This window comes from Enoplosus armatus, chromosome 19, assembly GCF_043641665.1.
Source record: "Enoplosus armatus isolate fEnoArm2 chromosome 19, fEnoArm2.hap1, whole genome shotgun sequence".
Taxonomy (NCBI): domain Eukaryota; kingdom Metazoa; phylum Chordata; class Actinopteri; order Centrarchiformes; family Enoplosidae; genus Enoplosus; species Enoplosus armatus.
This window is the reverse complement of record NC_092198.1, coordinates 10,315,032-10,329,635: the sequence shown is the minus strand read 5'-3', so window position 1 is coordinate 10,329,635 and position 14,604 is coordinate 10,315,032. Positions and strand designations below refer to the sequence as shown.

General features: G+C 43.6%; 1 protein-coding gene across 1 annotated transcript; it reads left to right on the top strand.

Annotated features, from left to right (window-relative positions):
• Positions 1-445: 445 nt before the first annotated feature.
• Positions 446-9,368, top strand: gpatch2 (G patch domain containing 2). The gene is made up of 11 exons (XM_070925828.1): positions 446-555; positions 1,395-1,638; positions 2,328-2,640; positions 2,692-2,878; positions 3,377-3,441; positions 3,713-3,910; positions 4,534-4,654; positions 5,275-5,314; positions 5,497-5,561; positions 5,767-5,855; positions 7,520-9,368. Exons 1-11 carry the CDS (start codon positions 506-508, stop codon positions 7,687-7,689), a joined length of 1,542 nt encoding a protein of 513 aa, XP_070781929.1. The 5' UTR covers positions 446-505; the 3' UTR covers positions 7,690-9,368.
• The last annotated feature ends 5,236 nt before the right edge of the window (positions 9,369-14,604 follow it).

The window sequence follows — 14,604 nt, the reverse complement described above, 5'->3', positions numbered from 1 at the left end:
GTTATTGGAAGGGAACGCAAAATATTGCGAGATAACGCAAAAGTATTCCTCACAAATATTCTTGCCAGGACCCTTCAGGGGCTCCGTCTATAGGCTGAAGAGCAGTGGTGCAGTAGGCTACATAGTGTTAAAAAACCTTTGTATAATATGCACTAAATAATGACAACAACCACCTAATCAGAGAGAAAAAAGCAAAAATGTTATTATAATAATAATAATAATAATAATAATAATGATAATTATTATTATTATTATTATTATTGTTGTTGTTGTTGTTGTCATTATTAACTATTTAGCTATGCTGCTGTGCTCTCATGTCCCCATGGCCATTTTTTTCTGCAGCACTTGAAGGCATCACAGTACCTCTCGCTGCTTTCACTGTGTCCACTTGACGTATATTGATCCAGCTAGCTAATCGCTAGCTTTTGTGTCAGAATGGTGTCTGTGGTGTGCAAATGTTTGTCCGTTGTTTCTGGCTAAAGGTATCTGGCATTTGGCGGCTTTAATGTTCCGTGCAGCTAATCTAAAAACCATCGGCAAAGCGGGAACCGGCTGGTAGGTTGTCTTTGAAACCACTGAGACGTAACGTTAACATATTGTTCACGTCTACTCCACTCTCGTGAATCAGCCGGCTAGAGAGCTAAAGTTAGCTATGCTAACTTCCTAGCAACAAAGCTAATGTGAATATCAAAGGGTGTCTTTGTTGCTTATCTTCCGGCGACAGTCGTGAAAATTACCACAATATAAAGCTGCGACCATTGGTTCTTAACGGTAATTAATTGTATTTAGTGATAGTTGGATATTCGGTGTAGCTAATGCTAGTTGACTTAGCCAGCTAACTAGCCAGAAAACATTCTGCTAGATGGCTCATGAAGCGAAGAATAACAACCAAAACAGCTAACTAAAGCAGAGTAATGTCAATGCTAATTTCAGAGGCGATTGCAAACGACGTCGCAGGCTCTTAAATCAGACCTCTGAAGGTTTATGATCGTGAGTATTATGCAACGAACTCATTTGGCGTTGTATCCAACTTTGCTCGACCAAAATGAATAATGTATAAAATGAGAATAACTATCTAATGTGAGTGTCATAGCTGCCCATATCCCCACAGTTATTGTCAGTTAGCCATCTCAAAAGCTAAGTTAGATAACGCCATGGCACTGGGATTTAGGTCTGTCTTCTGGGATTTCTTGCCTGTCGCCCACCACCAATGGCAATTTAGATATCGTGCCTCCACCTATTCAGACTTTTTACGGCCTACTATCGTGATGCCTATATGTATCCCAATAGCACCCGTAGCTGTCTACACACACTTCTGATAGCTCCCTTAAACACATGTTGCATAACGAAATGTGTAAAATAGTAAATAATCCCCCTTTCCCCCTCCACCTCAGGCACTTTCGCCGGACGATGGACGAGCTTGTCCACGACCTGGTGTCAGCACTGGAGGAGAGCTCTGAGCAAGCTGCGCGTGGTGGTTTTGGTGATGGAGGGGACCATGCGCTGGCCGTGGGCTGTCTGCTGAAGAGGCAGGCTCGGAAGCGGAGGGGTAGAAAACGGCGCTCGGACAACCCACACCCGCCTTGGGAGACAGGCCACCTCAGTGAGGGTTCAGAGTCCAGTGTGGAAGAACACAAGGTCAGTTGGGCTTGAGTGGATGCAGGACAATGATTCGGTGGTTACACAGACAGTTCTTCACTTTCAGTATAAAACTGTGACTGACTGGTCCTGCAAAACAACAGTCTTAATACAACCAGAAATGTGGTCTTGCTCAACCTGTTATTTTAATGAGTGCAATGGGAAACATTGAACCTGACTCTGTGAATGTTTCACAAGGAACATTTTTCTTTGTTCTTCTTTCACCTGGACCCTAATAAATAGTATACTTTATTTGAATTGGATTGTTGATTTGAATTTGAATCATTGACAAAGATTATGTTGGCAAAAATTCTGAGATCTGGAACCAGGCAATTGTCTTTATACTCTCACAACTTACTCCCTTCATCTTGATAGATATTGCTCACTGTTGCAAGAGCAGCGAACCCTTAATCTGGTCTGATACTTTGGTAATTGTAATCTACTGGGCTCCACATGAATTTGGAATTGACCACTTAGTACAGATTATTTGCAGTGCAAGTGGCAGTTATCATGTATGGGACCATTATGTATACTCCATGTAGAGTTTCCTCTATTGTTGTGTTATGTGTTGCATAAGTTTAGCACTCACTCAAATATCACTTTGGCCTAATTAACATCCTCAAGTTCAAGTTTCTCAATTTAGCATCAGAATCACAGTCAGGTATTTATCACATTGATGTTTGTTGCAGGACTACCGTGCCAGTACAGGGGGTGTCTCTACTGCCAACAGCCATGCCCGTGACAACAGCGACTCGGATGAACAACTTGGCCCCAAACGGCGCACCCTCTTAACAGCTGACACAGGACGAAGCAAGCGGCCGCTTTGGCCGGACGACTTGGGTGTCCTGGGGTCTGCAGAGGGAACTCGCAGCCTTAGGCGCAGACGTAAGGTTAAACGTATGGCTGTGGACCCACCTCAAGAACCAGAACCCCCCTCCTCCACCATGCTAGGGCCCCCACCTGTCCCTAAAGCCCGTGCTGGTGGCCGGCCGCATAGACTGGGTGTAGGTGAGGGCAGGGGTGCCATGGAGCTCTGTGGAGGTGGATTGCTAGGGCCAGGGGGAGGGAAGAACAGGGTGAAGAAGAGGAAACTGGCTCCCCACAGGCTGGGAGTGGAGGCTGCAGATGAAGGGGTGGTGGTAGAGAGTGAGGACCCCATCTCTTCTCCAACAGAAATGTCCAAGGACAAGATGGAGTTGGAGGAGCAGAAGGGCTCGGATGAAGACATGAGTGACAGGTGGTTAGTGTTTTGACTTTTGTCTTTTTCCGTGTCCTGTGCCTCCAGATGTTACAACTCCTCTGTCTCTGCTTCTGTATACTGAGTGTGTGTGTGTGTGTGTGTGTGTGTGTGTGTGTGTGTGTGTGTGTGTGTGTGTGTGACACTGTAGACCAACAGGTAAGCAAGAACTCTGCTCTGTGTAGGGCTCTGTTGCACTGAGTATCAAACTGTCAAATACCAAAGGCTGGCTTTGAATATTTGGACAGTTTCTTGTTTACTTATTCAACACAAAAATAAAAAAAAAAGTATAATTTTGGTATTGATACCGAAACATAGGTAGCTCATTGGTACTAGTATCAAAAAACGTCAGTAATACCCCACGGTGTGTGTGTGTGTGAGCGCTAGCTAGTTTTTAATCTAGTAAACAATACTTGACTTCTTGTTGACCACTTTCTTGCGTGAAAAGTCTTTTTAATCTTTTTAAAAAATGTTCATGTCCATCTTCTTCTTTTGTCTCAGTGAGACCAGCAGTGTCAGTAACAGCAGTGACGGAGGCCTTTACACCAACGATGAAGGGAGGCAAGGTACATACTTGGATATGTTTGAAATTATTGGTCTAAGCCCAAAGAAGGTTACACAGTAGGTATACACCATGTTGGTATATGTAAGTAAAGGAATAGGGACTTTACACCTTGTTATTTCTACATTTGGTGGAATATCAAGACATGTCACTTTACAGGAGTTGTTTGGAAAACTTTGGTGTCCAATGAAGAACAATGTGGAATTACACAATGAATACACATAGCAATGCTCATGAACCTGGTGTCACTTCTGCCTCTGTACTCTCTCTTCCAGCTGATGACGAGCAGAGCGACTGGTTCTATGACGGCGATCTGGGCTCCGGTTCAGGGCCCGGAGGTGCGTGTGGGATAGCAGGAGTGGTTCCCTGGTGGGAGAGGGAGACGGGGTCAGAGGAGCTGGACCTAGCTGACCCCGTCTTCAACAGCATCCTCACTGGATCCTTCCCCCTCATGAGCCCTGGAGCACAGAGAGGTAGGCTGGAAATAACAACAGCAGTGTAAGTGTTTAGAAACTATATAATACAATTGAACTCTATATGGTTAATTTTTACAATATAATCATGATGATTTTGGGGCAAATGGAAACAGTCACATACACTTTACTATGTTGTTGCAGTCTCACTCATCACCAGTAGGAGGCAAACACTTCACACAGAGACAAATAAAGGAAATACTGAGTATGTAGTAACAAGGAGTTGTTATATAGTAAATATAGGGAATAAAAAGCAGTACTAAATAGAAAGATTAATTATACATACAAATAATACATCCCTGATCAGTTTTTACATAAATATACCAGTAGCTCACAGAGTACAGTCCATCTTCAGTAGTCCCCTTGTTGTGTACCAGTAGGCATGGTATAATCAAGCAATCCTGTGCCTTTCATTAATGAAAGCTGCCTTTGTCTTGTTTACTGATGTCCCAAAGGACCCCTCCCTGTGTAGTATCCCGTCGAGATCGGTGGGACATATTGGGCTCAGTTGCCTCTGAACTGCCTGCTGCACTTGCGTGTTAAAATGATCAAACTAAGCTTATCATTTCAATGATCACTCATTCTGAGTTTTATTGCTGACAAACCCGTGCTGTGTTTGTCAGGGTTCCAGGCCAGACTGAGTCGTCTCCATGGAAACCAGCAGGCATCTGAGGCAGGGCTGCAGGGCAGCTCCAGCCAAGGCTTCAGTGACAGACTGGGCAGACAAAGCCAGGACTCCCATGAGTGAGTCCCCATCTTTTTAAAATTAACATTAATTCTGACTGTTCTGTTAGCCATTTTTTGGTGTATTGTCTTGTTCTTATTGTTCATATAGTTTTTTCTCTTTAATCTGCTCTTATAATTGTGAAGCACTTAAAGTTGCATTTTATTTTACAAAAGGTACAAATAAAGTGGTTGACACCTGCGAGCCACGGTCTAAAATCTAAAATCAATTCAGATTTTAAAAAACTGGAAGTACTAAAGTAAACTGGATAGCATACACTATATAGACACGTGTTATTTGACAACAAGATGAGAGCAGACAGTCACTCTAGTCTATTTTGTAGTAATATTGATTTCATTATTTTTGTATTACTGGCTCTGCCTTTGTCCCAGTCTTTGCTTGAGTGCAGACTAATCAGTTAAAAGTATTAAACTGTAACTAAGTTCCTGCCATCCAAATGGAAGTAAGGTTCAGCAGTAAAAGTTTAAAAAGGTTCTTGGGTTTCTGTAAAAGTTTCTGTTGTGGACAAGGGCCAACAATTCACTTAGGGAAAGAGATGATGATGAATTTGTAGTTTGGTTTCTGTCTCTGGAACGCTGCCTTGATGGGAATTTGAATGACACCATTATATCTCCAACAGGCCTTGGTTCAGCTCGGGCTCGAGGAGAGAACATGGACAGGTGAGCTGTGTTTCTTTTTTATTTTATTCCCTGTAAATGGGTTGAAATGCAAAGTTTAGGTTTTTAAATATTTCAAGGACTCGATGTTGTTGGTGTTCAACGCACCAGCGTTGTGTTATTGCAAGGATTACTTGCTAACTGCTTGAACATTCACTTTTGTTTTTCCTCCTCTGCCACTTCAGTTGCATTGGGACCCGCGGTCAGACAGGGGGCATCGGAGAAGCTGTTCGGTAAAAACAGCCAGCAGGTGAGAACAACAGTTTAACTCGAAACACCTGTGATTTATGGCCAGAACCCAGACTCATTTCCTCTTCGTTCCTGCTTTTGTCTCTGCTGCATTGGTTTCACAATGTTTAATGGTATTTTTCAAAAGAATAAAAATACATTCTGTAGTGTTATCTGAGATGAAACGACTGCTCCCATATTTTTGTCTTGCTTGGCTGGTTTTGCAGACAGACCAGCGGGCACCTCGGCTCTCTATGTACAGGGGATGTCAAGCGGAGGCGAAAAGCAGCCCCCCTCGGCTCCACCGCCCCCTCAGGTATTGGACGCACACCTAGCTACACCTCACACACCATCTGCCGCTTTTTACCAACTGCCCCTTTTATTGTATTTTTGGCTCTCACTTTCTCGCTTGTTTTCCTCCCCCTCTTGGTTGAGCTCAGTATGCTCACCAGCCTGCTTTCCTCATTGCCTTCTGTCTGGCACATACACTGATGTAAACACAAGGGACTGGGATGAAAAGCGAGGTTTTCACTACACATTTTAAAAAAATGATTGAGAGAAGGGAGTCCCTCATCCTTCATATTGCTCCCTCTCTCCTTCTCTCCCATCATTAAACCCTGCTTTAGCTCTTAACCCCCTTTCCTCCTAAGCTTTGTTGGACAAGAGTCAGCTGGCTAGGCATGCTGTCAGAGCAGAGATACTGGATTAGCTCTTAGCCAGTAACACTTGTGTACCCCCCCAAACCACTCCTCTTACCTCTGGGCCAGCTGATGCTTTTGGAAGAGGAAGTGCGAGTTAGCAAAGCCTAAAGCTGTGAGGTCAAACTCCCATTATAATATATTTTATCTGAAACTGTTCCAAATTTTTGATCATAATTTACACCGTGATGCCACAATTGTATGCACAATGGAGTTCCAGCTAAGGACATTACATGATCCAGTTTGTTGTCTTTTGTGGGTACACCTTCTCGTTCAAAAATTGTGCATGTTTTGTTTTAGTTGTGAACTCCCTTTCTCTATTCATCCCCTGACCCAACACACAAATAAGTATTTGCTAGTTGAAAGTATAAGAAAGAGAGACAGAGAAAGCGGAGAGTGGGCAGGCAAAAAAAGTGCAACTTAACAGTAAAACAGAAACCAACTAAAACTCTCAGCAACACTTGTGCAGCAGGCACATGTAAATTTCATGTATTATAGATTTCAGAATTTTTATTGCCGAAAGTGACACAATCAGCGATGCGTTGCGAATGTCAAACACATTTGATACTTGCCCCGGACACAGGTGCGGCGCTTGGGAACAGCAGGTGCCGACCTCACAGCAGGGTGACGGCAAAGAGCCTGCCAAGTTCACATCCTGACAATTTGGCTTGAAACCCACCTGGGACTCGACAAACGTGTGTGTAAGCGAGCGTGTGGCTTTGCCCTGTGCTGCATACAAATTAAGACGGGATTAAAAAGGGTAATAGGTCGGTGTCGGTGTCTGTGACTGGACCGTGAACTTCCAGGAAGAGTGAGGACAAAAAGACCAGCGTCTGTGTGAGACAGACGTGGGTGTGCTGCACGACTGGAAACGTGGCTAAGTTGATTACATGATTACATTACTTAGATGTAGCTTAACAATTTTAATGGAGAGATGATGTAGGAGGAGGAGGAGGAGGAGGAGAGCCTTCAGTGCAACATGCTTTACAGGAGTTTATATAGACACGACAGACTGAATCACAAATGAGTGAAATGTGAATAAGCATGTTAATTTTGAAATGGCTAAATTACAAACACTGCTAGTAGACCTGCTCCTAACTCATTATTTTCATGATCAATTGTTTCTACCATCCCAAACATATCCCATTTACAATGATGTAAAATCACAATGGTTTTTATTAAATTAAATTAGTTTTGGCATATTTGTCTCTGTACATGTTATAGATTTACACAGAAGCTGTTGAAACCTCCCTCTCTTCTAACAAGTGACCTCTTTCTTTAGGAGTGGTCGGGGAGAACGCGCCGCCCATCCCTGATACGAACATGGGGAGCCGCATGTTGCAGAGCATGGGCTGGAGCCCGGGGATGGGCCTGGGTCCAGAGGGCAGGGGCATGACCGAGCCCATCCGGGCTACACAGAGACCCAAAGGCACAGGTCTAGGATTCAACTGAACACCCGGTTTCTGGATCCTGAACCCGAAGCAGGCCGGGACAAGACGCCCCAAGACCTACAAGGAGTGAGGGAGATGAAACGCTGTCCAGGGCGATGAAGAATAAAGAATAATCCAGGAATGTGAGTCATAAGAAGGGAAGTGAGTGAGGCTTGTCCTAGCAACAGTCTGTGATGAAAGACAAACTTTCCCATATTGGGGAAACTTCAAGAAGCCAGGGATATCCACACAGACTGTTCCCTCAAATGGACAGAATGACCCCCGGAAGTGAATGACTGAAGCTGAGCTGCAGAAAAGACTTTGCAAACATGTCCTCTCAAGAAACTTCATGTTGGAGAAAATAAATGACATTGATGCCTCATTGTTAGTGTGTTAAGCTGGCATGCTGCCTCAGCCCTGTTACCTCAGATGCCATTGTTACAGGCAAGAAAACTGGGGTAATGTTGACCATATACGGAGTGTGCAAATGAAGACGGTGTGTTTTGTTTTGTTTTTTTCCCCCCAATTAGTGGTATCGGTTAATGAATTTATGATAAATGGTTTTATCTGATATTGCACAAGAATTTTGGAATCAATCAAAGACCATTTGAGTAGGCCATACCTCAAGATTCATTTTAGGTTAGGGTACACTGTATGGAGGTGTGTTGGAATATCTGGGTGTTTTTCCCATCCATTTTATTGTTCATTTAATGGAAGAAGTCATTTCATGGGAATGTTTTTTATCTATCCAAAAACAAAAAAAAAAGATCAAAATCAAAACCCCAATTTTCCCTTCATTTAGCACCACCACTATGTATGCATGTGCAGCTGTGGCTGCTGCAGGTTCTGCTGACATTTACTAAGAAAACACACGTTTAGACAGGTGAGGGTAAACTCGTGCCAACAATGTGCTTGACTGTCCTATTTTACTCAGTTTGTTTAGGTATTTTATCCTGACAAATGGTTGGACTGCAGACTGCAGTATTTAGCCGACCATAGCCATGCTCAATGACTTACAGTATATGACAAGTGGCTATATGATTGTCCGGTTACGAGCATTTCAGTGTCTCCATACAGGTTTGGAAATTCCAGTGAAATACAGAAGATTAATAGATTTAGCTCATTTCAATATCTTCAGAATTTCAGAAATTGAAGGAATGTTGCTGTCATAATACAGACATTAAGGTCCTACAGACCCCTGGTTCACAGGTGTTTTCACTTAATTAGCCTGATTAGAGCTTCTCTCAGGACTGAGTGTAGACTGTCTGAGATCTAATCAGGCAGAAGTGAAGACACCTGTGTGACTGCAGGGCCTTCCACTACAGAACTAAAATAAGAAACTGTAGAGGCAGTTTAATTATGTTTTTTAAATTAGTTTTAGACCCATCGTCATTTACTTAATTGTGTTACTGTGTTTTATTTAGGCTATTTGGTAATATAGCTCACCTGCAACCTTAGATTGTCCTGAATGCAGATTTGAAATGGTCTTAAGTGCAGGTAGAGAGATTAAGGTCTAGAGGGAAAAAAAATGAAAGTATGAATTTAAAAATGTGCAGGAAGTTGTACTGTAACAATATTTCTTTCATGTACTCTGTTGTAACCATTGAGCACCAGGTGGATGGTCTTTTACCCCACTAGGCCTGTTAGTGTGAGATGAGCTGTCAGTGACAGAAACTATATTAAACTCTGAGACTGCCTAAACTATGTGGTAGTTATTGTCCTATGAGGCCAATCCCACCCCTCCAATTCATCAGAACAAAAATTATCATCATTCATTTTGACTATTTGATAATTATTGGCCAATATTTGCCTTTTTAAGATGAATATATAAACATTTTTGATACGCTCCCCGTAAAGGAATACTTTGAAATTTTGGAAAATGCACTCATCCTCTTTCTGGCTGAGAATTGGATTAACAGGTTGATGCCACTCTCATGTCTGTATGCTAAATATGAAGCTACAGGGCAAAATGTTTGGGTCACAGAGACCTCTGTTATTGTTTGAAATTATTTTTTCACAGCTGTAAAATCAGACCCATTGAAATATATTTTAAGTCCAGTGGGCAGTGTGAATGAAGCCAATTCATGGCTGTACATGAAGCCTCTCCCTCCCCAATCACGACCTCCATTGATTAAATACCAACCGGGAGAACTTTCTAGTCTCAATGTTTCTTAGATGGCACATGCACAAACACACTCGCGGCTCCCTTTTGAAGAGAGCTTTCATCCGTAACTTCCCATAAGAACATGCCCTCTAAATATTTCCAACTTTATCAACACATGCATCACATTCACATCATGCTGACTCAACATCGCTGAAATATGATGCTCTCTCTCCCTCTCTCCCTCCCTCCCTCCCACCCCTCTTTTCTCTCCCGTCTTTGCAAGGCTGCAATAGAAATCCCTCCTCTGTATCTATGGGAATACAGGAGCGCTGTGTGTCCTCTACCATCCCTTTTACTCACCACCTCCCTCTGCATATAAGGGAGCGCTGGCCGTGTCCTCCACCCCCCCCCCCCTCGCAGTCTGCCCCCCCTCATCACCCCTTCTTTTAGACACGCTTTCTGTCTGACACACTCTCTCAGGACTTCCCTGCGAGCAAGCTAGGCAGGTAGGTAGGTAAACTCAGCACTGGATCAGAGTGAGACGCTGAGAGGAGAGAAAGAGGGAGAGGGGAATGTGTGAGTGTGTGTTTATTGTATTTGTGTGTGTTGGGAGTGTATGTGTGTGTGCGCTGCTGCATCGCTGAGCTACAGAGACCGGAGGCGAGGAGAGCTGGAGCGTTTGTCCTTGAGACTGACTGACTGACTGACTGCAGCTGTAGAGCGGAGGACCAGCCATCCAGCCAGTGGATGAACCTGACAGTGAGTACTGAGCGAAAGCAATAAGACGAGCGAAAGGGAAGAAGTAAACGCAGGCTTCTTTTAATTGCAGCAAATGTGTTTTTGTTCCTTGTCTGCTTAGAAACAGTCCAGTGTGGTGTTTGAATGGAAACAGAGGTGTGTACAATATATATGTGTGTGTGTGTGTGTGTGTGTGTGTGTGTGACTAGGTGAAGGTCTACTTTGTTCCCAGGTGAACTCATCTCTCAGGCTTTTTATTGGCTCCCATCAGTACTTGCTTCATAAGCTATGTAGGACTTTGTAAGCAGTTCAGTAACTGTTCAGCTATTCAGTGTGTGTGTCTGCAGCAGCATCCGCTGTGTCTTTGTGTCCAGAAAGATGTCAGTAAACACAACATTACGGTACATCTCTACAGCTCTGTCCCTCCTCTCCTCTCTCCTCTCTCTTCTTTCCCTCTGCCTCTGTTGACAGATCGATAGTTATGCATCTATAATTGGAAGTGATCATTTATGGCGACCCTCCAAAGCGAGTCATTATCATGTGTAATCTTGCAGAAAATTACATTTTGACTGGTGTACCTTGGCGTGGCCAGGAATCAGTGGACTGTGCAGAACGGGCTTACTGGCTGAGGGATGACCAGAAGAGGACCCCAAAGCCTGGAGAAGGGGGGGGGGGGGGGGGGGGGGGGCAGAGCCATGAGGCAAATGGGCCTGGTGTCACATTTTGCCTGAAAGCAAGGAAGTCCCAGCGGTGCCCCTGGGTGCATCTGTGTGATCAGATGAGGAAGGACAGGAGGGAGTCGTGGACAGAAGGAGAGGATGGCGACACAGCGTGAGGGATTAGAAAGAAGAAGGGAAGGAGGCGAAGTAATCAGAGACAGGTAGACGAGTATTGGTATCAGCTCTCCGTGGTGTGAGACAGCGTCGTGAGCTGAGACTGGCTCACCTGTGGAGCTGCTGACAGAATGTATTAGGCCACGTTAGAGGGGTGGCTAGATGGACAGGCAGATAGAAAGAAAGCCGGGAGGTGAATACGTAAAGGCAGATAGAAAGAAAGCCGGGAGGTGAATACGTAAAGCTGTGGTGGACTTTTTTTTTTTTTAAACTAACATGATAGGATAACTCTTTTACTGTCCGTGTGGATTTGTTTATTGTAGACATGCTGACAGTGAGCCAGAGGGCCAAATTTGCCACCTGTGGAGATAAAAGTGATATGATGAGATAGACTGCATGCTGGGTTTTTTTGTGTGTGTGGTTATGTGAAAGTGTGTATAATAGTTCCTGACATCAGCAGTCGGTGTGTGGTGCTGACTCTCAGGAATCTGTGTGTGTTGGGCCCGCACCATCGGGTCTGGGAACCAGGTGTGTGTGTGTGCGTGTGTGTATAAAAGGGGGGTTAACTTGTGATAAAACGTGTGTATGAACCACATCTGTTCAAGTAAAGTCAATTGTATTTATATAGATTAAAATCACAAATCACCAGTGGTGGAAGAAGTACTCGGATCCTTTACTTGAGTAAAAGTACTCTTACTTTGTACAGAAGTATTTTCTGAAGCTAAATGTAAAGATTTAAAGAATCATAAGTAAGAATCACTCAAAAAATAGTCCCTCTGACTGATACATTATATTAGACTGTTAAAACTGATGTAACAACGTGTAAGCAGCATTTCACTGTTGTAGCTGGTTGAAGTGGAGCTGATTTGAACTACTTCATTCACAGTTACATAGTTTTAAAAGAAAAAAACAAAGTGCTGCAACACAAATCTGTATTCTTATTTGTATTAAATTAACTTTTTTGGGATGGCAATGTTGGTCGGTCGACCACTTTAATCCAAACGGAAATATCTCAACAACTATCGGATGGATTTCCACGACATTTGGTAAAGACAGCCGTGTTCCCCAGAGGATGAATTGTAACAACTTAGGTGATTTCTAAATGTTTCCTCTAGCGCCATCATCAGGTGCACATTTAAGTTTGTCCAATACTTTGGTTTATGACCAAATAGCTGTAAAACTAAAGACATTCCCATCAGTCTCTGCTGTACTTTGTATTCACTGCTAATTATCAAATATGGCATACTAGATTGCTAAACTAAAATGCTGAACATGGTAAGCAATATACTTGCTAAACATCTACTTGTATTTATTGTTGATGTGAGCATACTAGCATGCTGATGTTAGCGTTTAGCTCAAAGCACCGCTGAGCCTAAGTACAGCCTCACAGAGCCAGTAGCATGGCTGAAGACTCTTAGTCTTGTTTTGTGAAATATTGGATAATTTTACCTCTTTGTGCCTCAAATATTTCTTTAAATTAAACCATCTGAGAAGTTTAGAGGGAACAGAAACAGATGTAATATTGCATTATCAAGAACCAGCAACATAACAAAGTGCAAACATGAAAAACATGGATCAGAAAAAATGTTGAGTAAACCTCCAGAGGTGCCACCAAGCACCGGCTGGAGCCAGACTGCAAACCTCCTGGAAAGAGGACAAACCGAGAAACTGACGTGGGTCAACTGAGGCTAATGTCAGAGCCGGAGACCAGAAGCTGACCCGTTAATCCAATACTGCTTATTGAGAATATGAAGAGGCCCTGCTGTGGTAATCCACATTATGTTGTTAGGAGAGGCTTGGTTACATAATCACCCTAAGAATCTACAGATGGGCACCTGCCAGAAGACAACATGGCGTGATGACGGGACGGGAGGAAACAATAAAAATGTACTGGACCCTGAGCATGCTCTATAGTCAGGGTAAACTGTTTAATGTTTCACATTAGAGCTCCATTAAAGTCCTTGACCGTGCTTCTAAATAATCAGCCTTTATCAAGCGTGTGGTCAGTCCAAGGCAAGATGCTGCACTGTGAAAAGCTGCTGTGAATGTCAAAGCAATCTGTCCACTAGGGGGCAGTCCAGCCAAGTTATTAGGGGATGTAAGAGCCTGCATTTGTACAGTTTTTCTCTGTGCATTTAGTCTCAAATATTCATAAAATGATCCCAAATTAGTTCTAATGAAATCCTGCCTGCCTGACTCCCTTCCTGTGCATATATGTGTCCCAGCAGTGACTCACTTCCTCCCCAGTGGGACTGTAGCATCTCCAGATAAGTGAAAACCATTTAAAGAACCATTGACCCTCTGAGGATATAGCAGCAGCAGCAGGTCCCAGCAGCTCTAAGTGACATTTCTATGGTTACATTGCTTTAAGCTTCTCCCAGAGGCTTTCTAAGGTTTCTGGCTTGGATGTGTGTGTGTGACCTCTGATCCCTGTACAGTGCGCTAGAGATCAATACATTGAAACTGATCCTATTCCAAGTGCTCATCTGTCAGTCAGTCCATCATTTTTATGTATCATTTCCCTCGCATACATCTATTTGAAGACACCTAACTGTAAAGCATACATATAGAACATAGCTATATTCTTCCATTTCTATATCATATTTCTTCCCCCCTTTCCTCCTTTTCTCTTTCTCCCCTTTTACTTTCTACTAACGCCCCCTCCCCTTTTGTAAACCATTTAAGTGTCTGAGAGGTACTGTGTCGGGGCAGCGAGACAATGGTGTTTGTACACAGTGTCAATAGTCTTTCCCTCTGTCTCAGTAATTGATGGATGACTGTGAGTCAGGCATAAACTAAGCAGATTACACTCACTAGATCTGAGGGCTGATACTAATGTGTGTGTGTGTGTGTGTGTGTGTGTGTGTGTGTGTGTGTGTGTGTGTGTGTGTGTGTGCGTGATGGGGGTTGGAGTTGCAGAGTGACTGTCCAGTGCTGGAAGTCAATCCGACAGCTGTCCCTGGAGGCTGACATTTGGTGGCTGTGAGTTTAGGGATGAGGAGAAAGGGGTGAACACGCACACAAACACATGCATGTGTGAGGGTTTCTGCTTCACCCGTACTTTTCCTTTCCTTCAGAGAAAACGGGATGCATCTGGTGTGTGGGGTCAATAGCTGGCAGCTGGGTGCTCCGTTACAGGCAGCGTCCCTCCGGAGCAGCTATTGAGCTCCTGTCTTCGCTTCGGCCTCTGCAGTGTAAAAATGTTTTTTGATGTTTAACTGCAGCCTACGTGTTCGATTTCATTTGCTGCATTTGGCTTGTT